Raw genomic sequence first — 15,004 nt, 5'->3', positions numbered from 1 at the left:
GCAATTTGAAATCAGATTGCTGGGTGGAGGGGATATAGATGATAAACCTGATCTGACTAACTGAATATCTTCAGATATTTGTAAAATACGACCTGAACAACCTGAGAAATCAGGAAATTAAAGATAAGAAAATTCTTATGAACCATCTTAATAGACTATACTATAAAATATTACATATGTGCTTATTTACTTTTGTGTATAGAGAGGCCCATAGAAATCTCATAGGTAACTAGAATGCTGCCGCCTACGGCCGAGCTTGACGCCAGTTCGCCTTGAACCTTCAGCCAATGAGAGGCCGTAGAGTGGTTCCGCCAAGGAGGATAATAATCCTCCTTGGTTCCGTTACTATATCGGGAGATAGGTGACGTCATTCTCTCCGGTGACATTAAATTCTTGGCAGAACCGCTCTTTGAGCTCTGATTGGCTGAGATCTGGCGTCGTCTGCCACGGCGTTTGGGCCATTTGCCAGTTACACGGCAGCATTCTAGTTACCTATGAGATTTCTATGGAGAGGCCGAAGGTTTGGCCAATTTTTCATGAACCAGGTAGGCTCATAAAAGGATTATCTGGCAAACCTGCCAACCTAGTTGTCAGGATAAATAGTGGTTTTTTGATCAAAATCCTACTCATTTAACGGTTAAAGTTTTATACAAACTATTATAAATAGTTAATGAACTATATCTAAGTTGTCTTTGTGAACGTGTTTGGCCTGTTTAGCTAGGAATTCAAAGGAAGGTCTATTAACAATTCTTTCATTTAATTTCTTTACAGCTCAAATGACTACCGATCGCACCAAAGCCTTTATTGCGGTAAATTTCACGTGTAGAAGTGTAATTCTATAATATTTTTCATAAACATGGCACCATTTGGTTGGGCGTCCTTTCACGTAGCCTCGCCAGAGGACCATTTTCTTTCTCTGATGACGTCACTTCGCGACTAACTCTCATATATTTTCTTAAAAGCTCTACTTATGGAATAATATTAAGGACTTACGGTTAAAATTATGTGTTTAGTCTAATTTAGAAATTAGATCTTTGTAACCAAGGAGTGTGGGGTGCTGTGTTTGTTGCTCCTAGTTGTAACTAACTTATAAGCCAGCTTTCCATAACTTATAAGATAGAAATGTTTGAACGGGAAATTATATACTTGGAATGTTTAAGGTTCAATAGATGGTAAAATAAATGGGGTGGAATATTTAACCGTCGTAGCTCCTTCAAAACTGGGCGCAGAGACCGGTTTTTGCTTGTTGCAGATAAATAATTATCGGCGGAAGACCAAGGCTTAATTTCGAATCGGCATCGAGCTCAGCTTACCATGGCGCTGTAAACCCGTGATAATTTATATGAGAATCATCACAGCCCTACCGCAGTATTTAGGGCTGTGTGAGTAGTAGTTTCAGGCAATCGAGTCGGATATCGAGTATTCGAGTCTAGTAATCGAGTACTTGATTAAGGGGAAATTTTCTCTTATTCGAGTTAAGTAATTCAGAAAAAATATCGAATAATACTTTTAACGAGTCGTGTTATCGAGTACTTGCGGGCTTTATTCAAGTTATTAGGAAATTAAATTTAAAATGAGTTTTTAACTAACTTTCAAATTTCAATGCTGAAAAATAGTCATATAATTTAAAGGAACCACAATTTCCACAACTTCAGTAACCTTATAGTGATTAGTGGGATATAAAAGACTAGTATACTAGGCTACTAGCCTAATAATAGTTATTAATAGTAAAATAACAATACAATATACATTTTTTTTAATTATTAATGCACCGTCTGTCCGTATATTGCTAACGCCGGCTGACAACCGAACTCGTGAAGAGACATCAAAGTGAAACTCCAAACCAAAACTTAATCATATTGTTTAAAGAAAACCTGCGCAGGCGCACGACGTATTAATAACCGTGATCCATCCCCAAGGTCATTCAAAGCATTTGTTGTTTGTACGTCTTGTTGGTACCGTTTATTATTTCCAGCCCAAAAAGTTGTAAAAATCCCTTTTTGAACTAGAGCAGCGTATTCGAGTAAACAGGTACCCGACTACGCAGTTTTTTGGTACTCGATAATCGACGAGTATTTTCTAATTACTTATTCGAGGTCGAATTCAAGTACTCGACCTCAAAAAACCCCGAGTAACTTATGATGTTCAAGTTTTCGCACAGCCCTAGGTGGGGTGGCGGAGTGGTTAGCACTTTCGCCTCGCAGCAAGAGGAGCAGGGTTCTATCCCGGCTTGTGACACTAGGTGGAAACTCGAATCTACTCCAAGTTCTTTCCCCACTGTTATAAGGGGTTTTCCCTTCTATAAAAACTTGTGGAGGTTAACGGTTATAGTTAGTGTATGGAGCTGTTGGCTCGCGTGGCATGCAGGGCTTGCCTCCACCCTCCTACGCATTGTAACCCGGCCACACCTAAATTAATGGCTTTAAAAGTCGCTTGATGACTTAGGCCTAGCTGATTATTATTATTAATTTTTATTCCTTTGACATTCTAAGTGTATACTTTCATATAATTGCCTAAATTACTTTTAATATTAATTTAGGCCGCGAAACAATATCAAACACTAGACGAAGTAGAAAAATGTGATGGAGATTTCGAACAACTAGACAAAGGTTTCATGGATGCTTTAGTCAAAGAAGTTGAAGACCTCAGGTCAAAAATGGACAGCATCAACCGGAAAGTGAACTTCATGAATAAGAAACTGAGGGATCATTTGCAAGATCGGCTTTCTTCTTTATTTATGAGTAGATCACGTGAGTAGTGACCGTGAAACATTTTTGGGTTCGTGAGAAGGTCGCCACTCGAAAAATCGTTGTCTTTTTAACAGCCTAAATCGACTCAGTTATATATTTTTTACTTTTTCCATAATTTTATTCATCAAAAACAGGGCCGGCGTTAGTGGGGGTAAGCGGGGCAAAAGTACCCCGGGCCCGGGCCTCCGAAAGGGGAAGCCGGAACGGGTGCCTAACTAAAACTATGTGACTATTTAAAAAAAAAACACACACAAATTTTGGAGTAAAAATTACATGCGGTCCGAAAATCCTAGCGCCAGCCCTGATCAAAAAGGAAGAACTTCGAAACGGCTCAATTGCCATTTTCATGTAGTGCTACCAATTTGTTATTCTTTTTTATAAGTCTCATGTACCGGCATCTGTTGACCGAAATCGAAAGAATAATGGCAACATTCACAAATAAGCATTTTTCTAATTTATATCTACTTCTAAATATGTTTTTGGAAATTTCATTAACGAGAATGTTAAATCTAAAATGTGTACCTTTTCATACTATTGATTATTAATTATTAAACTGACATAAGAGCATGTGTAAAAAATTACTTAGATGAATTAAATAAAATTAATAAGGTATATATTAATATTTATAAAATTTATAAAATATATTAATTGTTATAATAATAGTTGTGAATACTGTTTAATATATCGTTCAAAAGATGGTGCTCTAAACCTAAAATCAAGATGGTATAATAGCATAATACCGGACCTATAAACCGTAGTCCCAAGTTCTTCCTAGGGTAAATTCGTTCTTAGTGGCATAGACAATTGGTTTCCATGTCTAACTCCCTTGGTGCGTAGGTTTTCCTGTTCTAATTTCCAACCCCTACTCGCCCCCTTCTGAAATTTCACATAGATTGACCCCATTACCAATTTCTTTCTACGCCACTGTTTTTGTATAGTATTAACGAAAGTAGAGTGGATTTGGCCAAAAAATAACTGTTATAAAAAATATCTAAATTTTCCAATTTTCTGTGCAGAGAACATGGAAAACCTCAAAAGTAAATCTTTGCAAGATAAAAGTTAGTAACCATTTATAATATCTTTAAAATATCGGTAGAAGCATAAGTAACGTAATATTTCCGTATGAAACTTCTTATTGTCCTATCATTAAAATGACAGTCGGTTTCGCAAATAACCATATAAATCATAACGTGGCTAAGTATTTTCATCTATCCACTAGTCTTTGATAGAGCCAGACTATCATTAGCCGAAATCGTTCTGCGTCATACTTAAGCTATTATGCTACATATCGTGTAAGACAATGTAATTTATGTCTTTCCAGAAAACGAAAAGGAAATTGAGAATTGTAATAATGACATTCAGGTTCTCATTGAAGAAATTCGAACAAAACTAAAAGGTGCGTTAATTGAAGAGTCTACCGGGCACAATTTCCAAAGCATGTGTTGCTAACACTCCTATCACCTTGCTATTCCGATTTACTTGCATGAATAAATGTAAAACATATAGCACTTCGAGCATCCTCAGTGTCTTGACATATGCTGAATGTGTCACTTCAAGCACTACTGCCTAAAATTTATATTGAAACTGCTAGTGTTACGCCTAGAATTATATATTAATTGTGTCACTTCAAGTACTACTGCTTAAAATTATTATTAAATTTGCTAGTAATATGAATAGAATTATAATAATAAGTACTACTGCCTAAAATCAAAAGTGACATAATTACCAAAAGTGTGTCAATCGGACCTATTTATTAATGAATGTTACGAGCGAAATACAAGTTGGGAGGGGAAAAGATAAAGTTTTCCTTAGGGAGGGAAGGAAGTTAAAACCAACAAATAACGCCTCGTAGTGAGGAACGGAGGAACTAATTAGCACTGGTCAAAGTTAGTGTATTTTTTGATTTTTCGTCGTTCTGTGGAGATGCTATCGCCATCTACCTACCATATAATACCATAGACTAAAAAAAGATCCAGAAAGGCAAAAATAAATAGTCTTTTATGTGGTTGATCTCGAGTCGAGCATTCATTAAACCTTTAGCATACGAAAGTACAGGGACTGTCACACTTTTGGTAATTATGTCACTTTTGCTAAAATTAATATTCAAACTGCTTTTTTTCCCAAATCTGCAAATATGTCTAGAATTATTTTAGCGCTGCATAATTCGGTGATATATCGGCTATTCCGAATAGTTATAATAGTTATAGAAAAATTACACGTAACATTAATAACGATAAATGTTTATGCTCTGGTATAATGGTCTAGTCCCCACCCCGTCCCCGACACGAGAAAAGGAATGAAAAACGTCACCAAGTTCGCTTCAATCGCCTCGGAAGTTGTATGCTTTAGCGAACCACCTATGAGATACCGCCCCGATTTCATATCATTTTCATCATAACGCTGAAAATCGTTTAATCATAGTCATTCTCAATAATAATTCGCGGTCGACCGAAACTAATCTCGGTGCCGCGGCAGTGCCACTCTTTTTCCAAGGTAGTGCCTATGATCTAGCGTCCGCTATTGTCAAATTAGATTAAAATGCCTTATCCGAGCTACGTAATTGCTCGGTATTACCATGATGAGAACACAAAACAGTATAAAATTTAATGAAGTCCAAAAAGTACCCTTTTGTACCTTCAATTTCATCCATCATAACCCTATAATTATGCGTAATTGCAATTGGTGTAGTCCAAAAAAACCGAGGCGCTACTTTGGTACGGCCAACTTCGATTTCGCGCGTAATCGAAGTTGGCTGTACCAGCCACTATAAATGTACGTCCAACTTCGAGTTTTAGCGTGATCAAAGCTGGCCGTACCTAGGTAACTATTTGAAATTGTTATGGTATTTTCCTGCGGGCAAAATTTATAATAAATTCACACACCCTTTATTCGAGAAAAATTATTTACGAAATAGAAGCAAGGCGCGCCCTGGCAAGTTGAAAAAAAGAGGCAGGGCACGCCCTGGCAAAATGGAAATAAAAGGCGGGGCGACGCCCTGGCCCAACTACACCCCTGAATTGCATACCATAAAAAATCCTTACGCTATTGGCGGTCAACGCAAATAGCGTCTGCTAATACGCTATCTATATTGTTTTCGACGGCAACCAAAAGAGGGCATTGCGTTAGTTTTCACGAAACAACAAAACATTTAGTAGGAATCACAGTTACTTATTTGACATTGTGCTTTTCCTTAGAAATAAAGGAACGAAATGTTTCGAAAGACGCCCAGACGGCAGAAACGAGAATGCTCACATTTCAGGTTAGGTTGAGCCAGAAGTATATATTTCTCTCTTTTTTCCCGCCAAACCGCGATTGTGTACTCCTCATCACGGCTGAAAATATTCCCCGATTATTATTCCACCTAAAGCTCTAAAACGAACTATATATTTAATTATGTATACCAAGGGCGTATTTAAGAGGGGGTTTGGGGGTTTAACCCCCCCCCTCCGAAATGCTGATGACTGAGGGGGGGTGCCTGATAAAAATTCAGTGAAACTTCCGTCAGCACCCCCCCCCCTTGAAATTTTCCCTCAAAACCCCCCCTGAAATAAAATCCTGGATACGCCCTTGATGTATACACTTGGAATTAGAGGCGGCGCCGGGAATTTTGAAGATAGGCGCACAGTTCGCAGGAGCTTATTTAAAAAATGACGAAATGCGTGCTTAGACAATAGGCTCGTCTGTGTTATAGTAAAAGGAATCGTAATCCTAAAACAGAGTCTATAGTTTCCCTTCTGTCCAAATAGTGCATTGCGTCGTCGGGTACTCAGTTTTACCAAGGATCCTATATGTTAGAAGGATAGGTAGCCCTCCGGCCAGCCCGTGTTTTCAAAACGCCGGCAGCGCCGTCGATATTAAGAGAGCCTCTAAACGTGGGACGTCTTGTTTCTATTCCCTCAAGGACAAATTTTGGCGGATCCTTGGTTTTACCCAACTATAGAATACTTTTATCTAAACCAGTTGTTGAAACCGAAATCTTTGCTCATTGGACCTTAATTTTGGATTTTGGAGGCCCTTTATTAGAACTTTTGGGGCCCCTTACTTAATTTTTGTGTAGGCCCTTTCTGTAACTCAAACAAGCAGAAGCCTAGTAAGTGGAGACCCAACCACCCTCCTACGCAAATTAACCCGGCCAACTGATTTAAAGGAATTATAAGTCGCTTGGTGACTTGAGACTAGGGTGGTGCCTTAGGTATTTGCCTAGCTGATTATTATTATAAGACGTCATGCTTTTTTACCAATTAATTTGTTGGCTGCTGTAGCTAAGAAGCTGCGCCGCTGGGAGGAAAGGACATTCACTACGAAATTAGACTTACTAAAAATTAAATTAAGAAACCTCTATTAGTACTCACAATGAAGATCTTGGGAAGTTTTCCCTGGTCTAGTTCCACCTAAAATCGCGTATTAATATGCTTCAAAAAGAGAAAAGGGGGTAAATGGAATTCTATTCGAGACAAGGCTTAATTAATGTCGACTAGGAGCCGAATCTAGCTTAGCTCGTACTGAGTAAAATCTCCGCTGAAAACTAGGCCCGTTTCTACACGAACCCTCAAGGCCACCATAGTCTTCCAAGCTATTCTAAGTGTATGCTGCTGCATATTTAGTTTTTTGTTTCTTAGTTAAAAACTAGCTACTTGAGCAAAAATGATTGCTGCAATTTGACGTAACATGTCATAGTTTTATACTGGAAGCTAAATTATTAATTATTTCCCAAGTAGTGTTGTTCATATTTATAATAGTATTATTGGTTTTCTTGAGGTAAAACTATAAATAATAGACCTTAATTTAATAATTAAAGCTTTACGGTGCTATTGTAATTGTCACGTAATTTAGGGGTGGAGAGTTTTCCCAATAGTAACTCATCGTTACGAAGGTACCAGTTTCAAGCTAATAACACAAACAGTATATTAACTGCTCTACCTTTCTAAGAGATATATTTTATACATCTGGCTGGACACTAGGAAAATATGAATTCGGTGCTAAATATATTATTCGTTATCAACAGAGAAATGTTCTGACGCGTACTTTTACTGATGCTCTGGTGAATTACAACAGTATTCAAGTGGAGCACATTGAACGCTGGAATCAAGTGATTAAGATGCAAAATCAGATAAGTATGTTTCAAGAATGTGTTTATTTCTGCCATTAATTTATTGATATACAGCCATGAATGTAGAACGTACTTAGATCGCCTTATTTCGAAGTTCGAGGTGGCTGTCGTAGAGGCAGGAATAAGTTTACCGATTTTTTATGACGCTCTAAATGCCGCCCTTCAATTGGCCCGAGAATAACCAATGAGGAACCGGTCTAGCCACAGCTATACCAAGTTGACATTGGCTAATTGATTATTTAAAATGACTGAAAAATCGCGACAAGTGCCACCTGCAATAAAAACATCAAATATAGAAGGAATCGTCTGCATGATGACGTTCGCTTTAGTTACAATTCGGAACACGCGACGGCACTGGTCTAACGAAATGAATTAATCAATGTTTTATTTTATTTCCCAAAATGGGCCCCTTTTAATTAGGGAGGAGCTATGCTCACAGGATAGTACAATTTTGTTTCACATTTCGAAAATTAAAAATATATATACACAAATTTAGAAAACACAAAAGCGGAAATTAAGAATTGTTGTCAACACAACATTTAAAAAGAAAAGTTAAAATTAAAATTATTATTCCTATTAGTATTACTATAATTTTTTAAACTTTGCAGGCGGTAAATTTGATGTGGTGCCATTCGTTCAGGTAGATAGAGGGCAGTGTGGTCCTCGTCCAGCGCTAAGCGTTCGGCATGGGCTACGGGGTCTGGTATGTCTTCGCGGATGGTTTTAAATCATCAGGGCAGAGCGGGCATGCGGGATCGTCCCCAAACACCTCCGAAAGTCGCTTCGCTGTCTGTTGCAATCCAGTCTGCTCTCGAAATAGTAGTTGGCTACTTAGACCATTCGAATATATCTGTTCAAAAGGGGTCGTTCTTTGCTTCTATTAGGCGTCAGAGTGATACCACACGGCTTCCGCCTCCCATTTCCGTTGGGCTACCCCCAAAACTCCTTTCTCAGTTAACTATGGAGCGCAATTCCTGTTCCGACTTAGCGGACGACCGATGAGTGTTTTCCCATAGTAACCATCGAGGAATAAAAGCTGTTTATACTACCGATAATTTAATTAAACCAGTCAAGCGGACGTAATCAAATACCCACTTGGCCTTCCGGTCGGGGTCCATGTATATCAACCTACCCAGGTTGTTTAGCTTACTTTTGGCTCATTGAAGAAAGACCAAGCCAATTCCCCTTTTATGGCCGTTTTTTCTGTAAGGAAGTTTCCCCCGACAGCCGCCTTTCCAACCACACGCCGCGTCTGTTCCAATTTTCGTATAATAGGCTTCTTGAAACTCAGGACGTCATTGCCATAAGTTAAAGTGGCCACTGCTTTTCCCTCCCACAGTGTACGGGTAGTAGAGGCGACATTGTACGAATGATAGCCCTCATGTCCTGCTTCTTCAACAGCGACTGCTCGTGCGACGCTAAATAGTCGTCAGATACGCCGATTTTCACACCCCGGTAGACCGCTTCTTCTGTATAGCCCATCGGTCTTGGGGGAAAGCTTCACCTTATTTTACATAGGGCAAATTGATTAAAGCTGGCAAACCATTCAATTCTATAAACCCTGTTTATACTTAGGGACAAGGACCATTATCTTGAGACGTTACGTGGTCAGCAGTGGCGTAGGAAATTGGAAAGGGGCGCCAAAGTGGTATGAAAAGGGCGCCAAATTGTTTTAGAAGGGGCGTAAAAAGGATGCTGATGAGGGGGCGCCAAATTTAGCACCCAAGCTGTACCCCCTTAATCCAAAACGGTCCTACGCGCCTGGTGGTCAGCATGGTTTAGTTTCCACCTTGTCACGAGTGGGGGCAAAGTAAAACGTCACCGGTGTGGCCTTCAATCGCGTCGGAACCAATAATACATTGAGCGCATTATTGTATTTGTATTGTAATAGTCCGAAAGCCCACGTCCCATTCGTAACAGCCTCATGGATGTTAGCAGCAATGGCTTTGAGATATTTGCCTATGTTACGATTTTGATAGTCCAATACGGCAATTCTTAATTGCTCTCCCGATTTCGTAGTGCGTTTTCTTTTCATGTCTGATAAATTTTTTCTCCCTTCTTGGTTTTTTGGGTATTTCCAAATCACACGGTCAGTAGCACTTATCGTTATAATTCCGGTCTTTGAAGTACGTGCAGCCAGAAAAAAAATAGTCAATCTTCCACTTTTTTTGATTTAGAGAAAGACGCATCTATTAGCAAAAGAAAACTGTGAGATTATCCTTATTCGGTTTTTACGAGGTTATTTTTAAGATGTTTTATTAATACTGGGTTGATGATTTTACTAGGTTATTTCTTATGAGTTTTTAAATTTTACGAGGTTATTTTTACGATGTTTTATCAATACGTTGTTTTATTTTCGAGATTTTGTCCGGCAACGCGTGATCTGTGACATTAAAACTTGAAATAAAGGCATAGCAAAGTTTTAAAATCTTTCTACTCAAGGAGTGTTTTAGTTAGTCCGACACAGAAATAGTAGGGGCTTCGTTCTTATGACGTTGGTCGCGCCAAAACTCTTCAATTTTTATTGCCAAGACTTACCTCAAATTTGCAATTCGTGAAGATTTAGAAGAATAGAATACTGTCCACCCCTATTAATGATTATCAACTGACTTTGTACCACACAATTATTTTTAAGCAATTGCAAATAATTTTCTTCGCCAGTTCCAAAGAGATATCCCAGAAACCTTTCTCTCTTTTGATTGGATTAAATGTTTTCGTAAAGTACAAGAAAGACAACATGCTCTTAGACACAGTCACACAGATGGTTTTAATTTGTGTTCGTGGTAGAATCTGTAGAAATTAATTTATTCATCCAGAGTTGCCCATTTTATTTGGCGAAGTTCATTGTAATTCTTAGGAAAATGCCTGTACTACTACAAAAATAGTTAAATAATATTATTAATATTTTTAACAATTTTCGTTCAGTTGAAAAAATACGTATTAAAAATTTACGAAATACAATTCGCGCTAAGCCTTGGCAATAAAAATAGCCAAGTTTCCAAAAATATATGAGCAGATTCATTAAAACCAGTAGTCCCCCTCTCTAGGTATATCGTAGTTTGCTAGTGGATGTGGCTTGTGTCCGTTGCCGTGGTAACACGTATAGGTCAGCTATGACATTATGACGCCCATGGCTGTCACGTGATTATTTCGTAAGATCATGTGGCGTTTTGCCTCGTGATCTATGACGTTATAATAATATCATGGCGGCCGTTTCAAGGCGGGGCTTTGTTATGACGTATGCCTACGACGCTACGAGTAAGCAACCAATATTAAAAGGTGGGTAAAATGCTGACCCACCCAGCAAAATTTTAATTTATATCAAAGACCGATAAGAAACTGCTATTTCGTGACACGTCGTCTGAAACGCAGATGGTTTTAAACCGAAAACACGAAACTACGCAAGACAGGAAATTAGTCTCCATATAAATTAAAATTTCGCAGGGTGGGTGGACATTTTTACCCACCTTTTAATATAGGCGTATCGAGGCGTATACACAAATAATTTAAATATACTTAATTCTGCCTTCATTGGTTTTTCGAAACCCGTTTGTTTAACTTATTTGTCCTCAGGTGGCAAGAGCTTCACCGACAAACAGCTGGAAGAACTTTTCGAGAATGAAATTCTTTCAATATTTATCGAGGTGAGTTATATTAAAAATGTATTTATGTTTGAGGCGATTTTTAGCCGTGCTCCGAATCCCCCTCTTTACTCCATAACAAAAAAAATAAAATCAGACTTAGGAAATATAGCGCCATTTGCCTTAATATCAGTGAACTAATTATGTGAAGAAATAGCAGACGACTTTTGACTGGTTTTTCGGTTGAACTTTCAGGTGTTGTGCAGAGATAATTTTGAACGAGCAGACAGCTTTCATATATTCAATTTAAAACTCGGTCGGTAGGCGGCGATACTTATGACAAAAATTTAAACTATGCACGAAGCCTATAATGCATTTTACTGCTTATAAAGGCAATGATAAAAAATTGATTTTTAGCCCTTCTCAGAACTGAGACATGTCATTGTAAAACGAATTATAAAATTAAAGTGATTAAAATCGCTAACAAGATATACGACTGGAAAATAACCTTGGAAGAATAACGCTGACAACTGGAGTAGCGGATGACCAAAATTTAAACTACGCACGAAGAATATAACCAATTGACATAGAAGAAAAAGACTGCCACGAGAGCCCTCCCCAAGCTTCTACCATAGCCTTAGGCTTCCTGAAAACTTCGAACTTAGCCAACCTCCCTCGTACCCCCTATACCAGCGAGCCAATCTTTTTGTTCAAATTCAAATCGTTTTTTTTAATAGTACCCGCGAGACTAGCGACCCTAGTAGGAATTCGGGCAAACTCACGAATAACGCATTTTTAAAGTGCTACGCCCGTCAAATGCCATCAAGCGCAAGGGAGAAAGAACATGACGCAGAAGTTTGAAATTTTCATGGCACACGGACGCAGCGTCGAGACAAAGATAATATATACGCTTCGCAAAATAGCTCAACTTGCATACGATAGCAGACGCTGGTAAAAATTTTCCCCGCGCTTCTACATTGCCACTAGTGGCGCCTCTAACGGCTGGTCAAAGGCTTCTCGTGTGTTTCGAAAGTGTTAAGCTTGTTTTCCACTGGCGCGCGCAACGACGCGTTTCTCAGCTTTGAAACGTTCAAACGTTTTTACGCGCGTAAAGAAAATAACATTATGACGCGCGCTAGTGGAAAACAAGCTTTAACCGTTTTTGTATGGAGACACCTGTCTTGTAAGCGAAGCATATAGTCTTTGGTCGAGACAGACTCTTTTTCTTCGACACAATTCCAGCGAACGCTGGTGATAGGTTTCCTTCCTCTCCACTCTTGCCGTGGGCAAATTCGAAAATGATGCGGATCGTCTCAACATATAGTCATCCTCTCTAAGCTAGAGTAAAAATTGTCTGCTAACACGTACTACGACTTTTTTCAGTCATCCCTAATATGTTGTGATGGGCAACCTTTTAAAACTTGTCTAGTTTCTATAAGATAATTTTTTTCTAGGAACCTTGGTCTAGTTTCATTGCTTAGCGGCTGTTGGCCCAAAGGTTTACGTAAAATGCAGAAAGGCACCGCCCATCTAGGCACAGATGTTAAAGGGCAACGCAAGTGAGCTGGCATTTGTGTGATATGTATGCAAAGTGCGAAATTTACGGTAAACTCTGCGTGGTCTCGTTAGTACCGAGTGGGGGTGTAGGGGGTTAAAAAGCACGGTGCTTTTTCTATTTTTTTTGCCACAGAGCTTGCGTTGCCCTTTAAAAAGGGTAATTAAATAATTTGATATTTATATTTGGAATGAATACATGCATACTATTATTAATCACACACTAATTATATAACCAAGAATTTATTTTACTGCGATAGGCTCTAGGAGTGCAGAGTTTCTGAGTTTCTTGTACGTCGAGGAACTGTCATCGTTTAAATACCTATACTTCTATTATATGGTTACTTATTTTATTACTGAAAAGTGTTCATTATTTTTCTAGGTAGATACAAATGAAGCACGCAAAATGTGTGACGATATGTCTGTGATTCTCAAGGAACAAGTAATAGACAATTATTTGTATTTTTATTCTCAGCACTCGCTCTTAACACTCTCGCTTTGCAGCAAGCGGAGTCGGGTTCGATCCCAGATTCCCAGCTTGTGGCACTGGGTGAAAACTCGGAACCACTCCTGAATTGATTTTCTAAGTTATCTCCCCGCTGTTTAGAGGGGTTTTTTCCCGAGCTCTTCGGTTTTCCCTTACCATAAAAACTTGCCGAGGTTAACGGTAATAGTAAGTGTAGAGAGCTGTTGGCTCGCGTGGCATGAAGGGCTTGCCACCACCCTCTTACGCATTGTAATCCGGCCACCAGTTTAAGCAAAAGTAAATATTGAAATAAAGTCTACTAGTGCTTTCCACCATGCTTGACTTCCTTTTTAAAGAGCTATCGATCACGTGGTTTTTTTTCACCAATAGAAAAGCACTTTATTCGACATATTTTCCCGCGAAACGTAGTGGTGCATTCCGGGGAATTATGGGACACATTGTTTCGGTCCTCGCTTTCGACGTCTCGAATCGTCCGCTTCTGTTTCAGAAACGCTTGCTTAGACCTCGTTTAAAGATTTAAATTAAGTGATTAGTTTAATACAGTGAATAAAAATGCCACGTAAGCAACCAAAAATCATCTTCATAATTCTTCAACAATGCTTCAATACTTAACCCTTGGCTAGTCATTTTTTTATGAAACGAATAATATGTTCCTTTTCTGGCTATAGATTTAAATGTCAACTAATTAAAAACCACTAACAACTAATTTTATGTCATTTAAAATTCTTACCTTTTTAAGTTTTAAATCCGTTTAAATATTCGTTTTCTAGTAGACTAGTAATATACTCCACATGACGTAAATTTGTGGCTAGTGCGATATCACGTCATATAAGGCTTACTAAAAGCACTGATTTAAGTTATGTGTATCTATTTTAAAAAGTCGTATTATTGTTTTTAAAATAATAAAATGTCGTATTTTAAGTTCAATCATATATCAAGAATGTATTTATTTATACTCAGGGAGAATGAATATGTCGAGATTATTTTTAGCGTTTCTCCAATTGTACCGGTTGGGGCCCCCGGTATGCTCCTCCGCTTTAATAAAATCAAGTAATACTGCAATCTCATTGGTTCTTAAAAATTACGTTTTTCGACGCGATTAGCGCTGCTGCGAGAACGAAAAAATTTAGACCCCCTCCTTTTTCCCTCTCCCCCCCCCCTTAACGTGACGGGGTTAGGGCCTCAACGTGTCCGTCGATAGTCTCGACATTTTAATTCTCCTTGAGTATAAATAAATACATTCTTGCATATATCTACTTTATATACTTTATTTTGGAAAATAAATTATCAAATTATCGCAAGCGAAAGTTTAATATCCGCGTATTTTAAAGCGAACTATTTTTACCGCGGCGGAGTACATCCTGAAAAGTGGCGAGGGGGAAGGCATCACCAAAGCCAAAAAAAATTTACCCCTCAAATAAGATGTCGCAGGTCGAGACCGTCGAGGCGATAGTATTAGACTTTATCTCAATATTTACTTTTGGTTTAAGGCCTTGGTATTAGCCTAGCGAATTATTATTAT

At 38.5% G+C, this 15,004-nt stretch overlaps 1 protein-coding gene across 2 annotated transcripts in view; it reads left to right on the top strand.

Moving 5' to 3' along the window:
* LOC149949551 (syntaxin-like) overlaps nucleotides 1–15,004 on the top strand; it is a 29,416-nt gene that overhangs the window by 6,051 nt on the left and 8,361 nt on the right. The window contains exons 2-9 of one of the 2 annotated variants that reach the window (XM_090169261.1): nucleotides 772–809; nucleotides 2,540–2,750; nucleotides 3,767–3,808; nucleotides 4,072–4,146; nucleotides 5,945–6,009; nucleotides 7,756–7,864; nucleotides 11,434–11,504; nucleotides 13,378–13,437. In XM_090169261.1, the coding sequence (XP_090025387.1) occupies nucleotides 777–809; nucleotides 2,540–2,750; nucleotides 3,767–3,808; nucleotides 4,072–4,146; nucleotides 5,945–6,009; nucleotides 7,756–7,864; nucleotides 11,434–11,504; nucleotides 13,378–13,437 (666 nt within the window). In that variant the 5' untranslated portion in view covers nucleotides 772–776. The remainder of the gene's footprint in view (nucleotides 1–771; nucleotides 810–2,539; nucleotides 2,751–3,766; nucleotides 3,809–4,071; nucleotides 4,147–5,944; nucleotides 6,010–7,755; nucleotides 7,865–11,433; nucleotides 11,505–13,377; nucleotides 13,438–15,004) is intronic. The other variant, XM_090169262.1, reaches the window with a different exon arrangement.

This window comes from Leiobunum rupestre, chromosome 3 (genome assembly GCF_980474605.1).
Source record: "Leiobunum rupestre chromosome 3, qqLeiRupe1.1.hap1, whole genome shotgun sequence".
In the NCBI taxonomy this organism is placed as follows: domain Eukaryota; kingdom Metazoa; phylum Arthropoda; class Arachnida; order Opiliones; family Sclerosomatidae; genus Leiobunum; species Leiobunum rupestre.
This window is presented reverse-complemented; position numbering and strand designations above follow the sequence as displayed.